General features: G+C 45.2%; 1 protein-coding gene across 1 annotated transcript in view; it reads right to left on the bottom strand.

The window, feature by feature from the left end:
* The window catches only part of LOC146799012 (cholesterol 24-hydroxylase-like), a 422103-nt gene that overhangs the window by 42828 nt on the left and 353467 nt on the right, over window positions 1–25808 (bottom strand). Inside the window, exons 13-14 of the mRNA XM_085626407.1 lie at window positions 19340–19428; window positions 15346–15412 (exon numbers count right to left, since the gene is read on the bottom strand). Of these exons, the coding sequence (XP_085482533.1) occupies window positions 15346–15412; window positions 19340–19428 (156 nt within the window). The remainder of the gene's footprint in view (window positions 1–15345; window positions 15413–19339; window positions 19429–25808) is intronic.

The raw sequence follows: 25808 nt of genomic DNA on the forward strand, positions 1-25808 counted from the left end.
TGTGAAAGGTAGAGACAAATTTGGTTAAAAACTTGGGATTAGTCCTTAGAACCACTTTGTTTTGGTGTATTTGCAAAAATGGTTCTTGTATAGTTAGAACCTGAAGCTCACCCACTCATCTTAAGATGTTATGGTGATAAGGAAGCCTACTTTCCAGGTGAGAAATTGTAGTTCACGTTTGTGCAATGGCTGAAAGGGTGGACCCAGGAGTCTTGTAAGAACTATGTTCAGGTTCCACACTGGAGAAGGTGGAAGTCTAGGAGGAATGATTCTTTTAAGTCCTTCCATAAAAGCTTTAATGGCGGGCACTCTAAACAGAGACAAGTGCTGTCTGTTTTGCAGGTATGCCGCTATTGCAGCAAGATGTAATCATTTAGATGCATATGCTAAATTAGAACACTGTAGGTGTAACAGATAAATTATGTTTTGTATAGAAGCATCTAGTGGATTGATTTGATTGTTGGTGGATTGATTTGATTTGTTGTTACAATAAACTACATTTTGCTGTGTAGCATGCTCTTGTAGTAGGGCGTCTAGCCTCTTTGATGACATTCATGCAGTCTGGCGGTAGATAAAGGTAGCCAAACTCTATGATTTCAGGTGCCAGATCGCAAGGTTGAGATTTCTGGGATCTGGATGTCTTATCTCCCCATGGTTCTGAGTGAGAGTGAGAAACCTGGGGGAAAGGTATAGTTTGTGGTGAGGAACTACTGACAGTTCCAACAGGGTTGTGAACCAGGGTTGTCGGGCCAATGTTGGAGCAACTAGGATCGTTGAGGTGCATGGCAAACAGATCTATTTCTGGGTAGCCCCACATTTGGAAGAATGGGAGAAGGACTTGAGGATGTAGTTCCCATTCGTGGATCTGCTGTCGTTGACTGAGCAGATCTGCAATCTGGTTGTTTGCTTCTGGGAGGTGTTCTGCAAGGAGATATATCTGTTAAGGTATGGCCCATCTCCAAATGCTTTGAGCTAGTTGTGAAAGCTGTAAAGAGTGCTTCCCCACCTGTTTTTGTATGTAGTACACTGCTGTCATGTTGTCTGTACGAACTAAGACAGCCTTGCCTACAAGATGCAGTTGAAAGGCTTTCAATGCTAGAAACATTGCTAGTAGTTCTAGGTGGTTTATGTGGAGTTGTTTTTGTTGTGCAGTCCACATGCCCTGAATGGTATGATTTTGGAGATGCGCTCCCCAACCAGTGAGCGATGCGTCTGCTGTTAGCACTATCTGTGGAACCGGGTCGACAAATGGCCGCCCCTTGGAAAGGTTTTTTATGTTCCACCACTGCAGAGAGCGATGGGCGCGGCTGTCCACCAACACTAGATCTGTCAACTGACCTTGAGCCTGGTTCCACTGACGTGCTAAGCATTCCTGTAGGGGACGCATTTGAAGTCTTGCATAAGGGACGATTAGAATACAAGAAGCCATCATTCCGATCAATTGCATAAACACTCGGGCCGGTAACGAGTTGAGGCTGAAATTGTGATATTAGATTTTGCATGCTGCTTATCCTGACTGGGTTGGGGTATGCTAGAGCTTTGCAAGTATCTATTGTGGCTCCTAGATACGCTTTTGTGTTAGATGGTTGGAGGTGAGACTTTTTTTGTTTATTGGCATTTTCCAAAGAAAATACAAAAAACAAAAACAACATAACAAGCCAGTGTATTAGCGATGTATATCCAGGAATAAAATCTGCACTTTCAGCTCTTTTCAAATGTTTTACAAACTGCGCCCCTACCACTAATACTAAGCATGCAGGTGCACAGGACTACTTCATTACAATACCAATCGAGAAATAATCACATGAGGGACGTTTTTACAGATCCAGAGATTCTTCTTATAACACATGTACTGCTGACAGGGTAGCTACATGGAGAGACAGCTGCAGCAATTCACGGTAACCCATCGGATGACCCTGTGTGATTCAATGTGTCGCTGTCTGACCCCTGCCTCTCCCGGGCCCATGTGATGAATGGTTCCCAAATGTCCCTAGGTCTGGAAGTGGGGGGCATTAGTTCCCAAAAAGTGGTTAATTGGGAGTGACCATAGGTGATATCCCTGATCCACTCCTTAATGGAAGGCACCCTCCTCCTCCCCCAGTGCATGGCTACCTGACGCTTTGCAAACAGGAGAAGTAGTGCGTGTAGTTTGCGTACCTTAGGTGGTGTATCTTTGACATAGCTCAGCAAGCCCAACTGGCGAGTGGGAGACAAAAATGTACCAATGATCTGGTTAGTCAGTGTGAAAATTGTGGACCAGAATGTCGTTGGTTTTGGACAGACCCATGTCATGTGTAAGAAGGATGCGGGTGTGAACCCGCAGCGCCAGCAGCTTTCGTCATCCCTCAGTCCCATGCGATGTAGGCCTATAGGTGTCCTGTAAAATCTGTGGAGGAACTTGAAATGAATCAGGCGAAGCCTATCGTTTGGGGACAGTTCGCTGAGTTGGCGGCAACAGTACACCCACTGATCTTCAGTTAGCGGAGCGGGAAGCTCGTCGTTCCACCCCTGTAATGCTCTGGGCTTCAACAATGGGGCCGTATTTTGCATACATGTGTATAGGAGTGTGACAAGTTTACAGGGTGAGGGTGAGCTTAGCAGGTTTTCTAATGCTGACAGTGGTGTGGAGGGGGTGCTGGAAAACTGTTATGTAGGGAACGGCAGGCGGCGCGTAGCTTATGATATAAGAAGATTTCAGTAAATGGGACTGTGTGGCCCTCGTCTGCTGTCGGGGGGACCTAAGTGTGTTCTCTGGATAAAGATCTGCAAACGTGCAGAGGTTAGTTTTTTGTGCCAATGTTTTACTAATTCCGTCCCTTAAATTTGGTAACATAGGGTTATGTGCTAACGGTATAGAGGGAGCATATAAAACGGGAGCACCTGCCCACTTCTGCAATTCATCCCTCGCCCAATGTAGGGTCTCCGAGGTATCTATACCGTCCCGAGGGCGGCGGTATGGTTGGTACAGCGCCACGTGAAGAGGGACAGGTGCAACAACGTCGGTCTCCACTGCTACGTAAGGCTGGAAGGGCTTAGGGTGACCCCAATGATAAAGGAACTGAGCCTGAGCGCACCAGGCATACAATTGCATGTCTGGAGCACCCATTCCGCCTTGTCTCAACCGGAGTGTCAGCAACTCTCATGATACTCTAGCCTGCCCACATGCCCACACCAGAGAAACCAGCAGTGATCTGAGGGTCTTGAAGAAGGTATGTGTGAGGAGGATCGGGATATTAACAAATAAATATAGAAATTTTGGTAATACGACCATTTTAGCTAGGGCAATTTTCCCTGCTAGGGATAACAGGAGTTTGGCCCATAGTGTTACCTTCTCCTACAACCAGGCAATAGCACGTCTGTAGTTTAAGTTCCATACCTCCTGCAGGCTTCGGCTGATCCAGATGCCGAAGTGTTTGACCACCTCTGCCTCCCATTCCAAAGGAAACTGAGAGACCACCGGGACTGTGTTATCCGTTAAGGGGAACAAAACGGACTTAGTCCAATTTATGGAGACACCAGCTATCCCTCCGAATCTAATAAATTCTCTCAAAAGGGGGTCAAGATTTGACACGGGGTCGGTGATATACAATGTAACATCGTCAGCATATACCGAGATAAGGAGGCTTCTGGTACTAAATCCAATCCCCCTGGCCATATGGTGCTGCCTGATGCACGCAGTGAGGGGTTCCATCGCGATCGTGAAAAGTAGGGGGGACAGGGCACATCCCTGCCGTGTGCCGCACGAGATAGGGAAAGGTTCCAACAGGAGGCTGTTCACTTTGATCCGAACCGTGGGTTTAGTGTATAACAATCGGATGAGATTGATAAAAAGCGGGCTAAACCCCATGCGGGCTAAAATAGCAAATAAGTATGGCCATTCGAGCGTATCAAATGCTTTAGTAGCATCAAGAAAAACTGCAGCGGCCTGTACGTCTGAGTGAAGGTAATGTAGCACTGAAAAGACAGTCCTGAGGTTATGGGATGTGGACCGCCCGGGGATGAATCCCGACTGGTCGGGCGTGCGATAAGGGGAAGCAGGGGTTGCAGTCTCTTGGCTATCAAATTGGCCAGAATTTTAACATCCACCTTTATTAATGACAGTGGCCGACATGAATCAAGCTCGGTCTCAGGTTTCCCGGGTTTAACAAAGTGATTATGATTGCCTCACGCACAGTTGGTGGCAATATCCCAGTGGTTCGGGCTTCCTCATATAGTGCCAGCAAATGTGGCACTAGTTCTTCCAAGTAAGCCTTATAGAAGGCGGTGGTTAGGCCATCAGACCCGGGGGCCTTGTCAAGAGGTAAACTTCTTATGACCTGTGAGACATCCTCTACATTAAAATGGGAAGTCCATGTAGTCCCTATACCATTGACTAAACCAGATTAACTCCAAAGAGTCGAGGAAGGACTCCATTCCCTCTGGGCACGTATCCTGGGTGGCAGTGTAGAGTCTAGAATAGAACGAAGAGAATGTTTCTAGGATACCCGCCTGCCCCCTAATAGCAGTTCCCTGCGTGTTCATCAACTCGGGAATGTAAGTAGTTTAACGCGGGGCGCAAATCATACTAGCCAATGTTTTGCCTAGCCTATCGCCCTCCCCATACGTCAGCACCTCGGCATATTTCCGGAGAAACTTAACCTCCCGCTGCGCCTCCTCATCGTAGTCAATCAGTTTGGCCTTTAAGAGAGCCAGGGCAGTAAGATCATTTGAAGAATAAAACTGTGTTTCCAGTCCTCTGATCTGAGACTCAAGGGAGGCAAACGTTCCCTGTATGGCTTTTAGCGCTCCCGCTTGGCGGCCAATACACTGACCTCTAATGACCACTTGAAAGGCTTCACAGAGGGAGTCTTCCGTGTCTACCGAACCGGAGTTGAGGGTGAAATAGTCAGTTATATATTTTCCTCATTTCTTCCTTGAAAGCCTCGTCTAGCAGGGCATGTGGTGGGAGACGCCAAGAAAACAAGCATGGAGGGGACTCGGGAAGTGCCAATTTCAACAGACATGAGGCATGGTCCGACAGGGATCTCGGCAGATGAGACACCTCAATGATCCAGGTGGCCACATTGTGAGAAACCAATCAAAAATCCAAACAGGACCAGGCCCCGTGGTGCTCGGAGATACAAGTGCCTTCCCTAATCTCAGGGTGTCTATTGCGCCAGATATCAACAAAGTCTCCTTCTGAAATTATGGAATTTAGAGCTGCACTTGCTGAAGGATGTAGGGTCCGGGACACCCCCTTCTGTCCAGGTCATCATCCAATATAGTATTAAAATCCACCCCCAGATAATGGTGCTGCAGCCAATCGCCCTGATTCTAGCCCATATGTCCTGGAAGAAGCGACGGGAGTCCACGTTAGGGCCGTATAACATGACTATCACAACTGAAACCCACCTAATGTTCCCAATATGATAATAAATCTGCCCTCGGGATCCCTGTGCAGTTCCCCCTTCCTCCAGTCCAAGCCCCGCCTAATCAACACCGCTACTCCTCAGGAGTAATTGGAATATATAGAGGAGTAAACAGGGCTCCACCTGTTGTGCTTCAGCCGAGGGGAAGGCACTGCATTAAGGTGGGTCTCCTGCACTAAACTTATGTCTATGTTATGCATCAATAGGTAAGCATGCACGAGCCTGGACTTCCTGCAATCATTCAATCCCCTGAGGTTCCACATGAGAAAATTCAGATTGGTAGTGTGATGGCACACTGTGTACAGTGTAAGAGAGCAATGAGGCAAGGGCAGCACAGCTTAATCCTAGCTCTATTGGTGCAGTCAAACAAGTAGCAGACAGTTACACTGGCTAAAAACGCAATAACAATCCCAGCCCCCAACCCTCCTTCCACTCCAACCCCCCAACCAGGTTGTAGATAACCCTCCCATGAAAACATAGAAGAACATTGAGCACCAGGGAAGTTTCCCATAGGGATGCTGGAACACCGGCGCACTCCCCTGCCAAGGCAGGGTGGCCAAGATACTGCAGAGAGAGCTGAGTTAATAATAGGATTAGGAGTCAAAGAAACCATCCACATGGCAATAGGGCCTGTCTGGAGACCCGACCAGACCTACAATTCTGTACAGATTAGCGTGTCGACCTTTCGACCGACCTGCTGCATGGGCTCACAGGACCGTCGCTTGTACACAAACAGGCCCCCGCATAGGCAGATTTCACTCATCCACCTCGGGGGGAAATCAGCTGTAAAGGAACATGTGAAATTCAGGGGCATATGTTGTAGCAGACTGGGGCCAATAGCGAAGAGAATGCCAAACAGGGCTCCTGTCAGCAAAAAAACAATGTCAATCAGCCAGAACATATAACATGGCGTGGTAGGAGGCCAGTCAGTCATTGTCACTTAACTGGGTTTCTGCTGAGTCCGCCGATCTGGAGCCGTGTTTCAACTGCTTACCGTCGATGTGATTTGCGAATTTAAGGGCGGACTTGGCATCAGTAAAAAAAAGTGGGTAGAGCCATCATGCGTAACCTTAAGTTTGGTGGGATACAATAACGATTAGGGAACTTGGGCCTGCATCAGTATCCACTTAGCAGGTAGGAACTCGCGTCTCGCTGATTGCACCGCTGGTGTGAAGTCTGGGTAAAAGGATATTAGATTGCCCTTGTGCGTAATTTTCCCCATCTTGCGCGCCAGGCACAAGATCAAGTCACGGTCCTGGTATTTAAGAATCCGGGCCAGGATGGGTCGGGGTGGAGCCCCCACCGGTGGTTTAGGACCAAGAGCCCGATGTGCTCTCTCTACCGCAAAGACAGGGGAGAGGTGAGTATCGAGCAGTTCTCGGAGTAGATCAGCCACGTAAGTCTCCATCTTTGCAATGGCCGTGGTCTCCGGTATGCCTGTGATGCGTATATTGTTTCAGCGAGACCTCGCCTCCAAATCTTCATTCTTGGCGTGGATCAGTCCCAATACTTTATCCATCTGCAGTAATTGCTCTTTTATTTCTATTTGAAAATTGTGGAAATCAGATTGTTTATTTTCAAGCATGTCAAGTCGATGTTCATGAGTCCCTAACTGAGACTTGACGGATTCCAGTTGTGTGGTGAGCGCGTCAAGTTTGGTATCGATGTTGCGTGGGCTTGTCCGCATTTCAAGCATTAGTGTCCGGAGGTCTTCCCCTGTTTGCAGTTCCGCGGGTCTCTCTGTGCTATTCTCGGGTTCAGACTCAGTAAGCAGAGTCGCCCTCCACTGATCAAAGTTTAACTTTGGCAGTTTTGCGTCTTGTTTCCCCATAATGCGAGCCGGCCTCACTCGTCCCAATTGCAGAGCCTCTCTGTCCAGCGAGGTTCAGGGCACACACCCTCTGCTGTAGCGCACGTCCCCGGCAGCCGTTATCAAGGTGGCGTGGGTAAGTGCATAGTCTCAGCCCCCAGTGAAGCAGAGGGGGATTGCCCCGCACCACTGCCAGCAATCCGGCACACACGCAGTAGTCGTCACCACGTGCTGATCACAGGCCGCCCCACAGCGAATTTCCTAACTAGTAGTCCATAGTGGCACCAAGAATGTTCAACCCAATTGATCTCCTGGCACAATCCGCCTGTTCCAGATGCCACTTCACACCACTCCACCACACCTGACCCTCGCGCATGATGGCCGCCACGTGGGTTCAGGCTCGCAGGTCCAAGTCGACTTGCGCCACACAGCTTGGGGCAGGGTATATCCCGAACTGGGACCTTAAGGGGCACAGTTATGTGGTTTGCCCGTGGATATGGGGATAATGGACGCCGAGTCGACATGCGCCGTCGGCAAGATCCAAATCGAGCGCACCCCTGGTGCGGCTGTAAGATGGTGTTTGCGGGGTGCTTCTCTGCTGCTTATTTACCGTGCCTCACCTTAAGAGATCAGGGCATATGCAGGGAGATAGCCAGCGTGGCAGCACAGCGCCACGGCCGAAATCAGCGCTGCTCGCTGGATGTCCAAAATGCCAGCCGCCGCAGGCTCGAGTTTCAGCTGCTGCCTGCCCCCTTAGCAACCTGACTCGCCTCCTCAACCGGCCTCCACACCTCTAGTCGCATAAGTCAGCACCGGAGCAGGGTACACCATAGCCGGTCACTGCGTTTGATTCCGGAGAGATTCCGCTGTGGATGAGCGAGAGTTAGCTCGACATCAGCTCTCCTTCTGTCAGGATAAACAAAGGAACTTTTCTCGCCCGGCAGAGTACACTCACAGAGCGGCCATTCCGCTGCTCGGCAGGCCACGCCCCCGTTGGAGGTGAGACTTGGTGTGGTTTACAGTGAATCCCAAGTCGGGAAGTAGCTCAACTGTTTTGTGGGTGTGGCATACGCAGCTGTGTCGTGATTTGGCTTTTATTAGCCAGTTGTTTAGGTAAGGGAAGACGTGAATGTGCTGTCTTCTTAAATGAGCTGCGACTCCTGCCAGAAACTTGGTGAAGACTCTGGGTGCTGTAGTTACACCAAATGGGAGAACTTTGAATTGATAATGTTGTACGTCCATCACGAACATGAGATATTTTCTGTGAGCTGGGTGAATGGGGATATGGAAATAGGCGTCCTTCAAGTCCAGAGTGGATGGAAAGTTGCCTTGCTGACGCAGTGGAAGCACTTGTTGGAGTGTGACCATGTGAAAGTAGTCTGACTGAATGTAGAGGTTTAGCTGTATGAGGTCTAATATGGACCTGAGAGAGCCGTCATTATTTGGGAATTACGAAATACAGGGAATATACTCCGGTCCCTTGATGATGAAATGGGACTGGTTCTATGGCCTGTTTTCCCAAGAGAGAGAGAACTTCTTGTTTTTAAAGGGTAAGATGTTCTGGTGACATTGTATGTGTTCTTGGAAGAATAGTTTGGGGGAGTGCTAGTAAGCTCCAGGCAGTAACCATACTGGATAATTTGTAGTACCCACTTGTCTGAGGTGATCGAGTTCCAGACAGGTAGGAATTGTGAGAGACGTCCCGCAACAGGAGTGGAATGATCGGGGGTAGCAGAAGGAAGTCACTGTTTGTTGGCAGGGTAAGAGCATGTGGAGTTACCTCTGCCTCTTCCCCTATTATTGTTTCCCCTACAACCTCCTCTAAATTAACCTCTGGAAGAGGGGGATTGGTGGTTACCCTTGTAAGAGGAGGAGTGATTTTCGGTGGACGCCGTCTTTGAACCACCTCTATAAAAGGATCGGCGAAAGGAACCTCTATTAGTTGGTAATTGTAAAGCCCCCATTGACTTTGCAACCTCAGTATCCTTCTTCATTTTCTCAAGCGAGGTATCGAAAGCTGGCCCGAAAAGATGTTCTTTATCAAAAGGCTGGTTTAGTAAGGAGGATTGTACCTCCTGTTTAAATCCCGAAATTCTAAGCCAGGCGTGTCTGCGCAATAGCACACTAGTATTTACTGCACGTGCTGCTGTGTCTGCTGCATCTGTGGCACATTTAATAGAAGAATTAGTGATGAGTTTGCCTTCCTAGATAAGGTCCTTAGCCTTTGCTTCGTACTGATCAGGTAAGTGCTACATGAGTTTTTCGAACTCATCGCAATGAGCCCTATCACAGCGTGCTAGCAGAGCCTGAGCGTTTGCAATACACCAATAATTTGCAGCCTGTGTAACCACTCTCTTACCGGAGGCATCAATGAACTTTGACTCCTTGTCAGGAGGAGGAGCCTCACTGGTGGTTTGAGAGTTAGCTCTCTTGCGAGCGTTGGAGACTACAAGAGAGTCCAAAGGCAATTGACCTTTGATGTAAGCAGGATCTGTAGGAGCGGGTTTCTATTTCTGGTCTACTCTAGGTGTGAGTATTCTTGCCCTAACCGGGTCTTTAAATACCTCATCTGTGTGCTTTAACATGCCTTTTAGCATTGGTAAAGTGTGAGTAGATCCTTGGGAGGAAGTGAGATTCTTAAAGAGGAAATCCGCTTCTAAAGGCTTTTTATGGAGCTCCACTCCGTGATATTGGGCAGCTCTGTTAATGAGCTGAGTGTATCTAATGTTGTCATCAAGTGGGGAGGGTCTAGAAAGATACAGGTCAGGGTCGTTGTCTGTATCCGGTTCCTTATCATAATTGTACCAAGGGTCAGTGTCTTGTGGTATATCCTGCTCTTCGTCTATATCCCCATCCCCAAAATCCTCATCCTGTGTGGTAGGTGAAAGTGGAGGTGGAGATAAATTTGATGGTGAGATAATCAAGTCAGGATTGGGAGGCGGAGAGGGAGGTGGAATGTGAGGAGGAGAAGGGTTAGTACCTATGTCCTTTTTCTTAAGAGGTATAATAGAGAGTCATCTGAAAGATCAATCTTCCATTTTTTGGGAAGAGTGGCATAAATGTGAGCTGTTTGAGGGTTAATGACAAGTCTTTTCTGCTTTGGATCCAAAGGTGGTTCATCAGACCAAGGCTCCTTAAATTGAGTGTCCTTTTCTTCATGTGCCGATTTCAGCGCAGAAGGTTTCGGCTCCGGCGCTCTTGGTGTTGAAGGTATAGGCTGCGAGTCTTTGTGCTTGGTAGGCTTTGGCTCCGAGCCTTTTGGTGGTAAAGATTTCGGCTCCGATTGTTTTGGTGCGGGATGTTTCGATTCCGAGCCTTTCGGTGAAGAGGATTTCGGCTCCGAACCTGTCGGCATGGAGGATTGCGGCTCTGAACCTTTAGGTGTGGAGACTTTCGGCACCAAAGTCTTTGGTGTTGAAGGTGTAGTCTTCGGTCCTGGTAGTGTGGTGACCGGTAGATGCTTTGACTTATGTTTTGGTGCCGAAAGTGTTGGTTTGGCACCGGAATGAGGCCGGCGGTAGGGCCCGAGCCGGAAGGCTTGTCTTTATGTGGCTTAGCCGGGCCGAGGGGCGGGGCACCAGAAACTTTTTGTTGGTGCAGACCTGAGCCCGGAGGCGAAGGTGGTACCGGAGGCTTGGTTTTATGTTGACTGGTCACAGGGATCAGTACTCACAGTACGCTGACCCGGAGTGATGTGCTGTCCTTCTTCCATGTTGGAGTCTGCTTTGGACTGGATGTTGGATATCGGGATCTTCGCCGAAGATATCCGGCACGGAGTCGCTGTGATGTTGCATCGTGTGGCATCGAGCCCGATGATCACGAATTGTCTTTTTCGATCAGAACGATCGACACGCGTCACAGTCCTTTTCATTGTGTTCCGGGGAGAAGCAGAGGTTGCAGACCTCGTGCAAATTGGTGTGTGGAAACTTAGCCCGACACCCGGGACATAGTTTAAATGGAGTCCGTTCCATCGACTGCTGCCGCGGTCAGCACGGGTAGGCCCAACGGCCCACCTCGAGTTTCTTGATCAAAGGTTTTCTTAGTTGAAACGATGCGCATTAAATGGGGAACCGCGATCAATGACAATACCATCATGGGTAGAGGATCGAAAACGATACCAAATCGGAGCGCAGCAATACACATCCGAACCAGATGGCGGAAAAAAAACTATCTAAGGATGGAGTCGATGCCCATGCGCACTATCACCAAAAGGAGGAGTCACCTACCTTGTGACTGGAAAGACTTCTTCGAAGAAAAACAAGGTGCAAACGTCCGGACCCAACACTAGATGGCGATCTATGCTAAAGCATATGATCACCAGCTCATATGCCTCGAACATGTATTTACACTAGAACCGAGAGAGATTTATATTATCGTGTACTAATGTTTTTGCATTGGTCTTCATATTGTAGTTCATAGTCAAGTTACAATAGTGCATTCAAAATTACATTACATTTATCGAAAGTACCACTTGAATCTAATGATGAACTTATGTCCTTGCATGTGTCACTCATTTTAGTTGTATGAGCCCAAACACATAATGATGTGCACCAATGAATAAGATGCTTAAATTGACTCGAGTAGGAGGTTTGGCTATCCAGTTGTTATTCTGTATCGTTACAGTATGGCATTGAGACTTATTTACATTAAAGTGACTGCTAACTTATAATACAATCCCTTGAATTTATTGATTCCTGGTCCTTAATGTATAGCCAAATGGGTTACACTGTTAATTATATGTGTTTAAAAAAGTGCTAACTCCATTTACCTCTCAGTCACAGAGAAGGACCCATCGGATAAACAATGGCAAGAGGATGGCCCAGCACTGGATCACATTTTTTGCACTCAATGTGATTGCATTGCCCTTCTCGTTTTCCCTTTCGCCATTGGTTGACTTGCTTTATGTCACCTGATCTCTTCCTGTGGTCTTTGCTCCCCCTCTCTTGATATCTCCCACCCCTTGCTTTATGCATGTGTGACACTCTTCCTAGCCCTCTCTCTTTAATCACTGTCTAGGCTCTTCAATGAAGCCAGAATACAACAATCAAAGTTTCCCTACTGTCACTGCCACCCACAGCAGTCAGTATTGGACTTCTCGAGCCATTTAGCTATAAAGAGCCATTACCATCGAGTTTTTTTAACCGTTTAATATAGTTATAGCATTTCAAAATTGCTGCCGCTTTGGTTTCATCTTGGAATGGTACAATACACAACAAAACTTATGTGATTCCAAGATTGCCATCATGGTGTATCTATATATAACATTGCAGACATCTTCAAAATTATGTTTATTCAGTAAACATACAGGAATTCCTGGGTACAAACTATCAGTGTAGTTGAGGCAGGACCAGATCTGTCCTTGGACATACTGATTGGCCTTTCTTAGACAAAATAGTTGAAAAAAGTAAATCTATTTCGTTTTACCACCAGATAGATTTGTTGAGCTAATGATAATTCACCACCCAGTAAAACACGAAAACTTTGTCAACTGACCTAATGTTGGTCAAGGAATGTTGGAAGTGCACCAGCTTTAATTGCGTTTTTCAACCCATCCTTTGGAACAATCATAATGACTTTGGTTTTAACATGGTTAAGTTAAAGCCAACATTTGGACAACTATATAGTGATCTGCTCTAGGTATCCTAACAGATCACCTTATGGAATACTTCCCCTATTACTTCCATAAAAAGCAGGGTGCTTTCTGTGAATGACTGAATGACTAAAACGTATGTCCTGTTGCTTAATCAATCTTATCAGTGCTTTACATACAGGGAGGCAGTGAGTGGTGTCTGGAGAAACCCAGTATGTCAATTGTCTAGGGGTTCCTTCAAATTGCCCCAGTTTAACTGTGCAGGTATGTCCCAAGAGGAAGGATTATTATCATGTATGCTCATGGTCCAGCATACTATCTGCTTTTGTGAAGTGGATCAGGGGTACCCTATAGTCAGGGCCATATGAATCATGCAGCAGGGTACAACCAATTTATGCGCCACAGTTGACTAACTTGTGACAAGATAAGGCAAATTATGCAGTTTAATGCAGCACATGTTGTCATAGTACTACTTAATTATTTTGTAATTTTTAGGATGGTAAGACAGTCTGGGCAAAGATTTCACCTTATTACTATGAGTTTAGCACTAAAAACAGCAATTGAAAGATGATCTGTCAATCTTGGTGATGGGCCTTTCCACACCTTTAGGTACATTTTTGATCTGTTTGAGCAATAATTTTTGTTAATAAAATCTAAAGTTAATGCCGCAGGTGGTGGATTATGTGGCAAATCCATATTTAACTGGAAAATGCCTCGCCAAATTGTAGCATAAACATGCTGCAATAGGCATTGGATGCTATCTGCCCCCCTCTATGCTGTCAGTTGCTCAGGGCTGACTCAACATCTCAAAGTACATTGGTCCACCAGGGGATTTCAGTCGTAGATGATGCCTCGGTGCTCAATCCATCAGCAGTAATGCAGTGCAGCAAAGAAGCAAAATGGCACACATGCCAAATCAAAATGACAAGTGACAGCACAATGTATTATACACATGACTATTGTATAATGGGCCAGCGTCTGAGGCCTGAGTCTGCCAAACCAGTAATCTGAGGGATATAGATAACCTGCGCTAGTGTCCTAGCAGTTTGATAATTAGTCCTAGGACCCTAAGAGGCCCATGACATAATGAGCCCTGGCCAATATGAGCACAAGTGATCACCCCTGGCAGTCTTACATATTAAGCATAACTGAACACTACCCTGGAAGGTAAGTGAATTGATGGCTGCATTATTAACAGAATACTGGAATACTTGAGCAGCACCTTAATACAATATAGATATATATCTTTACAGATGTGATAATCACTCAGTTTTGCCATATCAGGTACTACGGAGAATCAAGGTAGCACCTTCTTACAAAATGATATACATTTTGCCAGGAAGGCTTGTATATTGAGGGTTACTTTACTAAAATGACCAGAAATACTTGAGAAACACCTAAATGAAATAAGTACCCTTGAATGTCTGAGAACCACTCAGATATGTTTTGGAAGTACTATGGAATATGATGCCAGCAGCCTGATATGTAAAGATCTCATTCATATTTTATTGTACAAGCTCTTAACTGGTAAAGGAACATGGTACTTGTCTTCTGACAATATTCAAGTTCTATGTTTCTAATTTATTTTATGAAACATACATTTTTAGTATGCGAATGTGTGCTGCAACACAAAACATTTTTACTATAGCAGAAGCATTGTACTATTTTATTACCTCCACTTTCAAACCTGCTTGTAAGACATGGGGCTCACTAGCCATTATGCCTTAGTAACCGTGCTATAAAATGCAATGTATTCCCTTATTTATTTCAGAAGTTTTTGGAGTCCATCTCCTGCCCACCACCAAACCCTCTTGGAGAGGACTGGCCTCACAAGATACTCATACTCTATGTTCGCCAGTCAAAATTTCATAGCCATATTTCTCCTAATATGCTACACACAAATGAAAATCAAGGACAAGCAGTAGCTAAAATGGTGCACCTCACAACTACACTATAATACGGGCAAATGGAATTCTACGACCGTGGAGGACCAAATTATGTAGTAACATTGACAACATTATGCGTCAAGAAATGGCAAATTAAGTGGCACATTCTGTGCCAGTATTGTGTTTCTATTCATGTAAGTATTACATTAATATCATCTAGGTAAAGGTTTCACTTATTCATTTAATTAGTGCAAATTACACACATGAATACAGCAATCAACAACTGAAAGGTGACAAGCTAACCATTGCCAAGAGTCTGCTAACGCGCAGTACAATGAGTGGCCCATTTTCAGTACCTCTTGATCCGTTTGAGCCGCAAATATTTTTGAGTACGTGCAAGTACGGTAAACCCACAATTATGTGAAAACGCGACAGACATGAATTACAGAACTGCAATGGTCTCCACTACAATGAACTGATGAGTAGTATTAATTACAGGCTGCTTTTAATAGTTACACAATAATCCTTTAAAAACAAAATCAACAAACTATGCATATTGGAGGGATTTCTCCTCTAAAAATTACCCCAGTCTAATGCTGAGATAATCATACATTGAATATAGGAGCTTGAATCCCATATTTATTTTCTCACCTGTGAAAAAGCTTGTCCAATGCACGAACGTGGTCCCAAAGAAAAAGGGAAATAAGTGAAGTAGGGCCTATTGAGAAAAACAAGCAATATTTACATTAAGTAGGAGGAATATCAGTAAGACAATGGTAAACTACTAGTCAACACGACCATACCCAACATTCCGAGTAATAGCGACCTGCCAACAGGCAATGGCGGACGACAAGTGGAAGGGGGGATGCTTGGGGGAGGGCTTGGTTGAAGTGAATAATAAAAAATAAATATTTACCTGGTGCTGCCAGCCACCTTGAGCTCTTTTGCATCCAGAATCTGTTCCCAGCAGTCCCTGGGACAGCATCACAGACTCCCCATCCACTCCCAACACTGCTCTCAAGCATGATGCACATATCAATTAATTTGAAATAAATCTACATATGATATCTTTAAGTAGCTATTGCCATGGAAGATCAAGGCTACACTTCCCCTGTAGGGACCACCTTTCTGATAATAAGAATGAGGTCAGGCAGCACAGTAGGAGACTCTTTTTAACAAAATTCTGTCCCTGGTGTAATGAGAAGGACAGTGTGAACATGAGCCTTCACAGTGCAGTGATAAATGTGCTTGCTCTCCTGACAGTGTCTCAAAACCAGTATATTAATTTATTTTAGTGATAAGTCTTGAGACACCGGGACAGTCTTAAAAAAACCCTAAGATTCCAGTCCATTCAGATGACACTGAAAGAAAGCTACACAACTCTAGAGAAGAGGTAGAATACCCAGACTCTAACAAAAAGAAGCCAAATGTATTGCAAAATTAGGATTGGTCCATATTGGCATTAATCAGGATACAGACTGCATTACTATTTAGGACTCAGCTAAATAAAACTCTGATACATCCCTTTGTATTACTAAGAGAGGTAACTATCAAATAAGTATGTGATTTTATAACATCTTCTTAGTGAGGGATGAAAACAAGAAGTTATAATTAGGGCTCCCGGGTTTATGGTAGTTATTTTTTTAACATTTCCGTCTGTATTTATCCATATTTATTTTTTAGTACTTTTATCTGTATTTATCCACACTTATGTTTGTCACAAACAAAAAAAGACCATGCAGCTAGCAATTGTCCACATTTATTTAAATTGAGATGCATACTTTGTCCGCTGAATCCATTGTGGGGGAAAAATAAGCAGCCTGGCAAACTGTCAGTTTTAATGTAGGATATGTTCGACCCCAGGAATATAGTTGACAATCACAGGTGTCTTCCCTTACCAGACAAGACACTTAATAGTAATATCTCCGTCAGAAACTGGGGTAAAGGATAAGATACTGGAGACCCTGGTTTGAAATGGCAACTAACACAGCTTCGAACCTTCACAGAACTACTGCTAGCTAATATTGACACAGAAAGACTAATGTGCATTGGCATTAGGAAGCGTTTCTTCAATAACAATTGTAAGGAATTTCAGACACATGGTCACACTTCTTAATGGACACTGGCTTCTTGCACTGCTCCAACAATTTACTTTGCATGAGAACCACAGTGAGGATTGCTGGAGGGTCTCTGTAGACACTGCACTCCCAGCTTTTCTTGTTCACCCCCTCTCAAGAGCAGCAGTTTGAGCGCAGTAGTTTCAGATTACTTTCGCAGCCCACAGATTTTATAGTGCTGCACAGGGGCAGCAGGAGCATCTGTTTTGTCAGTATTTTCCAGTTTCTATATATAAATACAGACAAAAAACAAAATGTTTTCTGTCTGTATTTATATTTAAAAATGACTTTAAACATAAAACCAGGAGCCTGCGTTCTAATACATCTGAGATCTTCACGATAATTATTTGAATACTGCATTTAACTGAACATTACTGAATCTTTATCAATGGTATTGAAGAAAGTCACCACCAATTCTAATCATTCCATCACAAATGTACCTCCCGTCCACCTCAAAATGGACAACAGCCAAGATATTCTTTATGGGTAACACAAGGTGTTACTCATTCACTATGGCTATGAACCTGAAGCTTAAGCACATCATCATGAATAGTATGGCAAGCAACTAATGCCACTGTCACCTAAAACCCTACATAAATATTGATGTGATTGTACAGTTCAATGCTACCCATGGTTGTTATACAATTACAATCGCTCTAACGTACAAAATATTGGTTACATCCACCAACAAGACCTTTCTTGCTCAAGTTGTGCTTTTTATATATAAATATGATGGTGCTCCTTCGCCACAGGAGGCCAACTGCTTTGTACTACTTAACTTGTTCTTTTTCTTGTCTATCACGATGGCTAAATCTATTTCTGATTATAATACGTTTCCTGTTCTTTTTAGCATCACTACTACCCTTTCACCTGTCCCTATCCAGGCTTATCAGAGCTGTTTCGATATCACCCCAAGCACTACCTACTATACATATGTCAATGAATACCTGCAAAACTAATTTCACTTCCAAGTTATATCCAGGTGTAGTTCAGGTGATGCAAGGGGCATACATGAAAACAATGATATAATTGCCTTGGAGAAGTTCATTATGAGGGACGAAACGCATTGGTGCTATTGGAGTAGCTGGAGTTTTGTTGTTTATTGGGGCTGATATACTGATGATGATTATGGAAAAAATATAAATATGGAATTAGCAGAAGCAATTGACATAAGAATGAGGTCAAAGACTATTTGCGAGTAGAATGTCTGGAAATGTATATTTTTCGAGTGTAGAAAAGAGTATATATCAGAGAAATCTATTCTGGCAATACTAAAATCTCTTTTTTATTTGGCAATATTCCCTTATTAAAATATTTCATGTTGAGTGATTTTTAATGAGATGTAATTCTTCCTCCTTTTTTCCTTTACCCAATTTGATATTTGAGGATTTTTTAACAGCATTACGCTGACAACTGATACATAGTGGCCAAGTTCGGTGTGTAGGGATCTTTGCCACTGCTCATTGTTTATAGCTCATATACAATAAAATAAGCATATTTTTAAAGGAAATTGTGAAACTAATACTTAAAAAAGGATCAGGTTATGTCCAAATTCAGTACTGAGATATGGTATAAAATAGTAGTTACAAATTTCATTTTGATATTGTCTAATGTGCCCACCAATAAAGAAATAAAGGCGACAATCTCTCAAAATGATCACAAATCTTTTTCTTAATATTATCAAATTAGTTTGGAGTTTATCCTTAACTGAAGTGGAAAACCATAAACCATAATAATTATTATTGAAACTGTTCCAAACAACTTTAAATTCATCCCCCAAAACTACAAATTACGTATTCAAATGTAAAATATCTGGTTTGTCCCCAATAAGATTCTAATTAGATATATTTGCAAGTCTCTAGCTTCATTAAAAAATCCAAGTAAAAATGCTTATGGATTTAAAATGAAAAAGGGAGTAGTCCTAACAGGTAACTCTCTGAAGATGAAAATGAGCTGAAAGATTAGCACTAACATACAGTGAACTTTAGGTTCACCATATCCATGAAAATATAGCTGTCCAAAAAAATACCCAAAACCCATTTTAAAGCTAGCAGCATATGTTTCCATTATAGACAGTCAAAAGCTTTTTCCACATCTAAAAGTACCACTGTAAAAGGTGAACTAAACAGAAAGCCTTTAATCACCATTTCAATATTAATCTTACAATTTTTACATTGACTGAAAGAAAACCACCAAAACTTGGAAGAACAGCGCATTATTCAAAATACATTTCAAACTAAAAATGAAGTGGGTGTCAACTATGCTGCTCATACCGAAGAAGCATAATAAAATATCTAATGTATAAAAATAATTAGATAAAAATACAATTATATAAAAATAAATCAACAAAAGTATCTTGGGGCTTTCGTGATTATTATTGCCTGTTAGAAATGTATATATTTTTTCAGAATATCTAAACAGGCAGAAAACATGTCCTACAACATCACCAATAAATATGATATGCAATAGGATCAATACAAATGTCTAGAAAATTGGAGTCAGTTCTCAATGTTTGGCAAAATACTTACTTTGGGGCGTCTGGATGAAATCTATCTGGGTCGAAGGTGAGTGGGTCCTTGAAATACTTGTCCATCCGGCCCATGACATATGCATTGAGCTGTAAATAAATGCATGCACATCATTTCCTATTTAATTATTATTGGTAGGCCCTTTCAATAGACCTTTTCTTGACAGACCTTATACACTTTAAAAGCAACCAACATAACATAATGAAATATAACAATAATTAACATAACATAAAATAGCAGGGATGTGGAATTTTCTAAAATATTTACTTGTCCAATAGACTCTTTGCTTAAGACACCTTCTACTCTTGTAAAATAAATGCACTTTGCTATGAAGTGACAATCTATGGCAGTGTTCTTATTATATCAGATGCCTGATAATAGCTTCATCAATATGCCAGGGTTCATTTAGTAGATTTGTATACACAAACTGATTTTGCCACCATTCCACAACTCTACATATATGGGCTGTAAATAGGCAGGAAGCAGTAGTTCAAGGATTGGAATGCCCTATGACTTGGTGCACAACCACAAACCTACATGTTTAAGGGTGTTCACCAACTCTTCTCCAATCTCTTAACCCACTGGCAAAGGTTGAAAACTTACCCCGGACATGCGTAAATCATTTTCCAGGGTGAGGAAAAAAAAGCAGGTGTAGAGAAATTGAACTTGCAATCACTTGGCAGATTTAGCTTTGAACAAATATACGCATGTAGTTGCTCATGGGATAATGGAATTCACAAATGTTTGCTAGGAGTACGGTTTCCAGGGCTACTTTTGTAAATTCTTGTGAATTCCTCAAAAGCGTAAGTCTCCACTAATACAAGCGTATACCTGTGGGTTGCACTTTTGTGAATTTCTTTAAGAATCGGTCTCCTGACTTGTTATCATGTTGCCCATAATGGCTTTAAGCTTATTCGCCATTGCTCATCTGTTCTTAAATATTGGCATGCATCTAACATGTTTAACTAAATGATGCTTCAGAGAAATGGTGGCTTAATTTATACAACAGTTAAGCGCAACATTTCCTTTCAAGTTGCACATTTTGAAGGGAACATTTCATTTTGAAAGCCAATAATCATCAGCCTTACATTTGGGTTTCTGCATGTATTTGCACATAATCATGGGTTACATGGGAGGATTACAAACAGCCCCAGAATGTTACATTTTGGAATAATTATACACATTTTTATAATCAAATCAGTAATGCAAGCTGAGCTGACTACATTATCTTAGAGCATTTAACCTAATAGTAAAGACTTTACAATAATAGATCACACATATCTATTCGAACAACCTATAAATAAGGATACACATTTTGCTATAAAGGCAGACAATCCTCTTTCACAGATTTATGCTCTGGTCTAAAATGATAGCCAAAGAGTTTGTGCTGCAAGAGCTTGGGCCTACTTGTCCAGTGAAGAAAATAAATGCATTTGTATGTATATGGTATTTCTATAGGCAGCAGAGCTCTGTACATGGTCAAGGAAAGTTTACAGTCGTTGAGTACCAGGAGAGAAAGCTGAGTTGAGGATGGTTAATGCATCGTGATGTATTGTTCATTAAAGAGGTGATAGTTCAACTCTTTTCTGCATTGAAGCAGTGTTGGGACACAGGGACCTTATTGCAGATCCTGGGTGCATAGATTAAAAAATTTGAATATGAATAAATATTAAAACGTGCTGCTCTTGATCCAACACAACGGGTCAACAATTTAAAATACAAAAGTAAAGATGTGTAACTGTGATTAAGATGAATATTTCTCAGTCTCAGAACCCCCACATGAAAATATCCCCTTTGGTCATGATTACCCATTTGCTTAGGAGTGGGCATTGCTGCAGATAACTAATGGCTGACAATGCACTCCTACGGGAGGATGCTGCATGGATTTATGAGACATTCCCCTCTTCTTGTCAATCAATCAATCAGGGAATTGTAAGAGCGCTACTTACCTGGGAGGGTCTCAAGGTGCTGAGAGGGGGTGTCACAGATCTGCTTAGCCGAAGAGCCAGGTCTCGATTGATTCCCATCCACCTACGACAGACCCAGGACCTGCTGACCTTCAGGAGACTCCTCAAGACCTGGCTGTTCGAGCAGTAACAGCACCCCCCCCCCCCAAGCGCCTTGAGACCCTCACGGGTATGTAGTGCGCTCTATAAATGTACTGATTGATTGAGGGTCTTCCTGAAGGTGTTCGGGGGGGGGGGAGCATCTGATGTCTGCCGGTAGCTCGTTCCAGGTCCTGGCTGCAATGTGAGAGAAGGATCTTCCGCCTGCTCTGGCTCTGTGGATGCGCGGGGTTTCGGCCAGTGCGAGGTTGGAAGATCGGAGGTTTCTTTTGGCTATGTGGAAGTTGATTCTGTGGTTGAGGTATTTGGGTCCATTGTTGTGCAGGCATTTGTAGGTGTGAGTGAGAAGGACTTTCTGCTGGTGAGGAGTGCGTGGGCGACTGTCTTCCTTGACTCAGGGGGATCCACTTGAAGGTCTTGCGGAGGATGTGGAGGGTGTTAATGCAGCTGGAGGTGACGCCGTTAACCTGTCGGTTCATGGTGAGTAATGAGTCAAGTACGATGCCAAGGTTCGTGGCGCGGTCTGAGGGGGTAGGTGGGCTTCCGAGGGCGGTCGGCCACCAGGTGCTGTCCCATGCAAAAGGGGTGGTACCGAAGATGAGGACTTCTGTCTTCTCGGTGTTGAGCTTCAGGCAGCTGTTGGTCATCCAGACTGTGATGTCTTGCATTCCTTTCTGGAAGTTGAGTTTAGCAGTGATGGGGCTTTTGTGAGGGAGAGGATGAGCTGGGTGTCGTCGGGATAGGATACGATGTTGAGGCCATGTTGTCGGACGATGGCTGCGAGGAGGGCCATGTAGATGTGGATGAGGGTGGGTCTCAGGGATGCACCCGGTGGGACTCCGCGGGTGATTTTCGTGGGGTCGGAGAGCAAGGGTGGGAGCCTGTTCCTTTGGCTTCTTCCGGTGAGGAATGATCGGATCCAGTCCAGGGCTGTTCCTTGTATGCCTGCGTCTTGTGTATGAAGTCTGGCTCAGCACAGTCTGCATTGGAAGGTTAACCTTTGTCTCCAGTGGTGGACATTTGGCTGAGGTTTGAACGTTAACAGAAGATGTAGTGTTACTGAACTCTCACTGATCTTGACCCTTATTGAGGCCAGCTGTTGTATGTTTGTGGGCAGAGATCAGTATTAAAACATCCTCGCAAGAGCAGCCCTTGTGGGAGAAGTCCTCTGAGAAAAAGTTAGTCCGAACATGTCTTCTTTTTCCTGGAGTGGCATGGCCATCTGCATGGTCTGCCCTTGGAGATCCTTCCCTGCAGAGGCTAGGTGTGTCTTCGTTTCTGGTCAGTGTGCTTGTGATTGGGTTCAACTGTCATTGCCCTCTCCACCTTTCTCTCGATTGCAAATATTCTTTTCAGTCTTTGAGCCCTCTCACGGATAGATAGAACAGTCTTCTTGAGGCTGGCCCTTGCTTGAGAAGTTTATACATTTGAACAGTCAACACCATCTGCAAGTCTGGGTTTCTTAGGGGCCAGTGGGGACTGTAATCCTGAAGGAGCTTTGGCATTCCTGTGATACTGTGTTGATCGGGGAGATTAGCCCTGGATTTCATTCTCTAGATTATCGAGGTTTGGTGAATTTGGTGTTATATGACTTTGCTGATATAAAGCACTATGTGCTACACCATTTTATGTTCTGTTTTTCCTTTCTGGCCTCACCTATGCCCTGCATAAATTATTCTGAGGCACTAAAGGGAAAACTGATTTCTTCCATATTACTTGTGCACAATTTGCTATGGACATCGTGGAACCTTATAAAACAAGAAAGAGCAATAGACAGGTGGGAACTAATGAACTCCCTGCCACAATCCAATACAGAATATAACTTACTTGGAGTTACATGATTTAAATGAGACAATGACAGTATTCTGTGTGAAGAGGAACATTAAATAAGCTGTAAAAGGCCTCAGACAAACCTCACAGAGCCACACATTGACAGGGTAAAGTGTCCTTAAATACTGGAGGTTATAGGGGCATGTTGGGAAATGGCCCTTTCTGAAGGGTCACCCCAAACGTTTTGCCTTCCTCCCCCTCTTTTTTTTAACCTTATTTTGTTCGGCTTTAGGTCTTTGGGAACTCTACCACTGCTAACCAGTGCTAATGCTTGTGCTCTCTCCTCTAAATATGGTATAATTAACCAGTGCTAAATTGCTTGTACTCTCTCCTCTAAATATGGTATAATTTGTTTGCACCCGTTTGGCATATTTGATCTACTTGTAAGTCCCTTGTCATGTGGTATATCATATACCCAGGGCCTGTACATTAAATGCAGTGGGCCTGCAGCACTGATTGTGCAACCCACAGAAGTAGCCTTTCAAACCGGTCACAGGCCTGCCGCAGCAGGGCCTGTATGTGCAGTTTACTTCCATTTTGACTTGGCATTTACCACTACTTGCCAAGCTTGAAAGTCCCCTTTTATTACACATAAGTCACCCCTAAGGTCGGCCCTAGGCAGTCCTAAGGGCAAGGTGTTGTATCTGTATATAATTATCCCTGGTCCCTTTCCCTTTAAATTTGTGTATATATTTGATTCTGGCATATGCCAGCTGTAAGGGGTTTCTAAACAGAACTGGAACTCCGCTCAGCCCTCCACAGGGCTTGGTCGCCCCACTCAGTGCTGCCGCTCGTGCCTGCCTTTGCCGCCTCCTGCCTGCAGATTCCTTCGCTCGCTGCCCGCTGCTCCTGGGAATTTCCCGCTGCTCCTGGGAATTTCCCGCTGCCCGCTGCTTCTTGGAATTTCCCGCCGCTGCCTCCCTGCGGCCCCGCCCCCCTGTGATTCCATTCGCCGCCCCGCTCCCGCCACCCAGCTGCTCCTCCCTCCCGGCTCCTTACTTATGACGCCCCCAGAGCGACGCGCGCAGTGGGAGCGCCGAAGGTAAGCCCGTCTGCGCCGGTCCGCGCCTGGACCGCGCCCAGCGCCAGACCCCCTGGTCCTCGCCCTCACCAGCACACCCTGCACATCTACGACGCCAAAACCCTCCACGCATTCAATGCCGGCCGAAACACCGCCTGCTACCGAGCCACCCCGAGACGCACCCACGGACCCTTCACCTGCCTGACCTGCCGCTTCACCGGCCTCCGACCCAACACCGCACCTGCTAAACCGAGCCCCAGCAACAAACACCTGATTTGCATCCTGCTCAACACCCGCTCCGTTCACAGGCATGCCGTCGAACTCTGGAACCTCCTCGACTCGACAGCACCAGACATCGCCTTCCTGACGGAAACCTGGATGAACGCCTCCTCAGCGCCCGACGTCGCCATCGCCGTCCCGGAAGGCTACAAAATCACCAGGAAGGACCGCGTCAACCAGACAGGAGGAGGCATCGCCATCATCCACAAGAACACCATCCGCATCACGACCAACTCCGATGACACCTTCACCTCCGCCGAACACCTCCACTTCCAGATACACACCGACCCCAAGACCACGCTCAGAGGCACCCTCGTCTACAGACCACCGGGACCACGCACACAGTTCAGCGAAGACATCACAGACTTCGTCAGCCTGTACGCCATCAATTCCACTGACTACATCCGCCTGGGGGACCTCAACCTCCACCTGGAGGACAACAAGGACCGCAACACCACTGCTCTGCTGGACAACCTGGCCAACCTCGGACTCAAGCAACTGGTAACCACCCCCACCCACTACGCCGGCCACACGCTTGACCCAGTCTTCTCATCCAGCAAATACGTCACCTTCAGCCACTCCACCAATCTCCAGTGGACTGACCACAGCTGCGTCCACTTCAGCTTCAGTAAAACGACGACCCACCACCACCCTCAACAAGCCCCCCGCAGGAGCTGGAACAAGATTACCGGCGACCAGCTCACCACCTTCCTCAGCCAGAACCCCCCCACCAGCTCAACGGACCCCAACGAAGCCGCCAACAACCTCACACAGTGGATCACCAACTGCGCAGACGCCCTCGCACCACTGAAGAAGAACCCCCCCCAGCAGACACGGCAGCAAGAAAGCCTCCTGGTTCACCGACGAGCTCATCACCTCCAAGAAGAACTGCCGCTCCCTGGAGAACATCTGGCGCACCAACCAGACCACAGACAACATGACGGCCCTCAAACACGCCACCCGCAAACACCACCAACTGATCCGCGCCACAAAGAAGACAGCCTTCAAGGAACGACTGGACAACAACACCCACAACAGCAAGGAACTCTTCAGCATCGTCAAAGAGCTCTCCAACCCCGACGCCGGAAACAATGACATCACTCCCTCGCAAGACCTCTGCGACTCCCTCGCAGCCTTCTTCCACGACAAGATCGCCAACATTCACAACAGCTTCAGCCCACCAACCACGAACCCCACCACCGAACCGATGCCCTCCACCGCCACCCTCCGCACCTGGACCCCAGTCAGCACCGAAGACACAACACGCACAATG

This window comes from Triturus cristatus, chromosome 9 (genome assembly GCF_964204655.1).
Source record: "Triturus cristatus chromosome 9, aTriCri1.1, whole genome shotgun sequence".
NCBI lineage: Eukaryota > Metazoa > Chordata > Amphibia > Caudata > Salamandridae > Triturus > Triturus cristatus.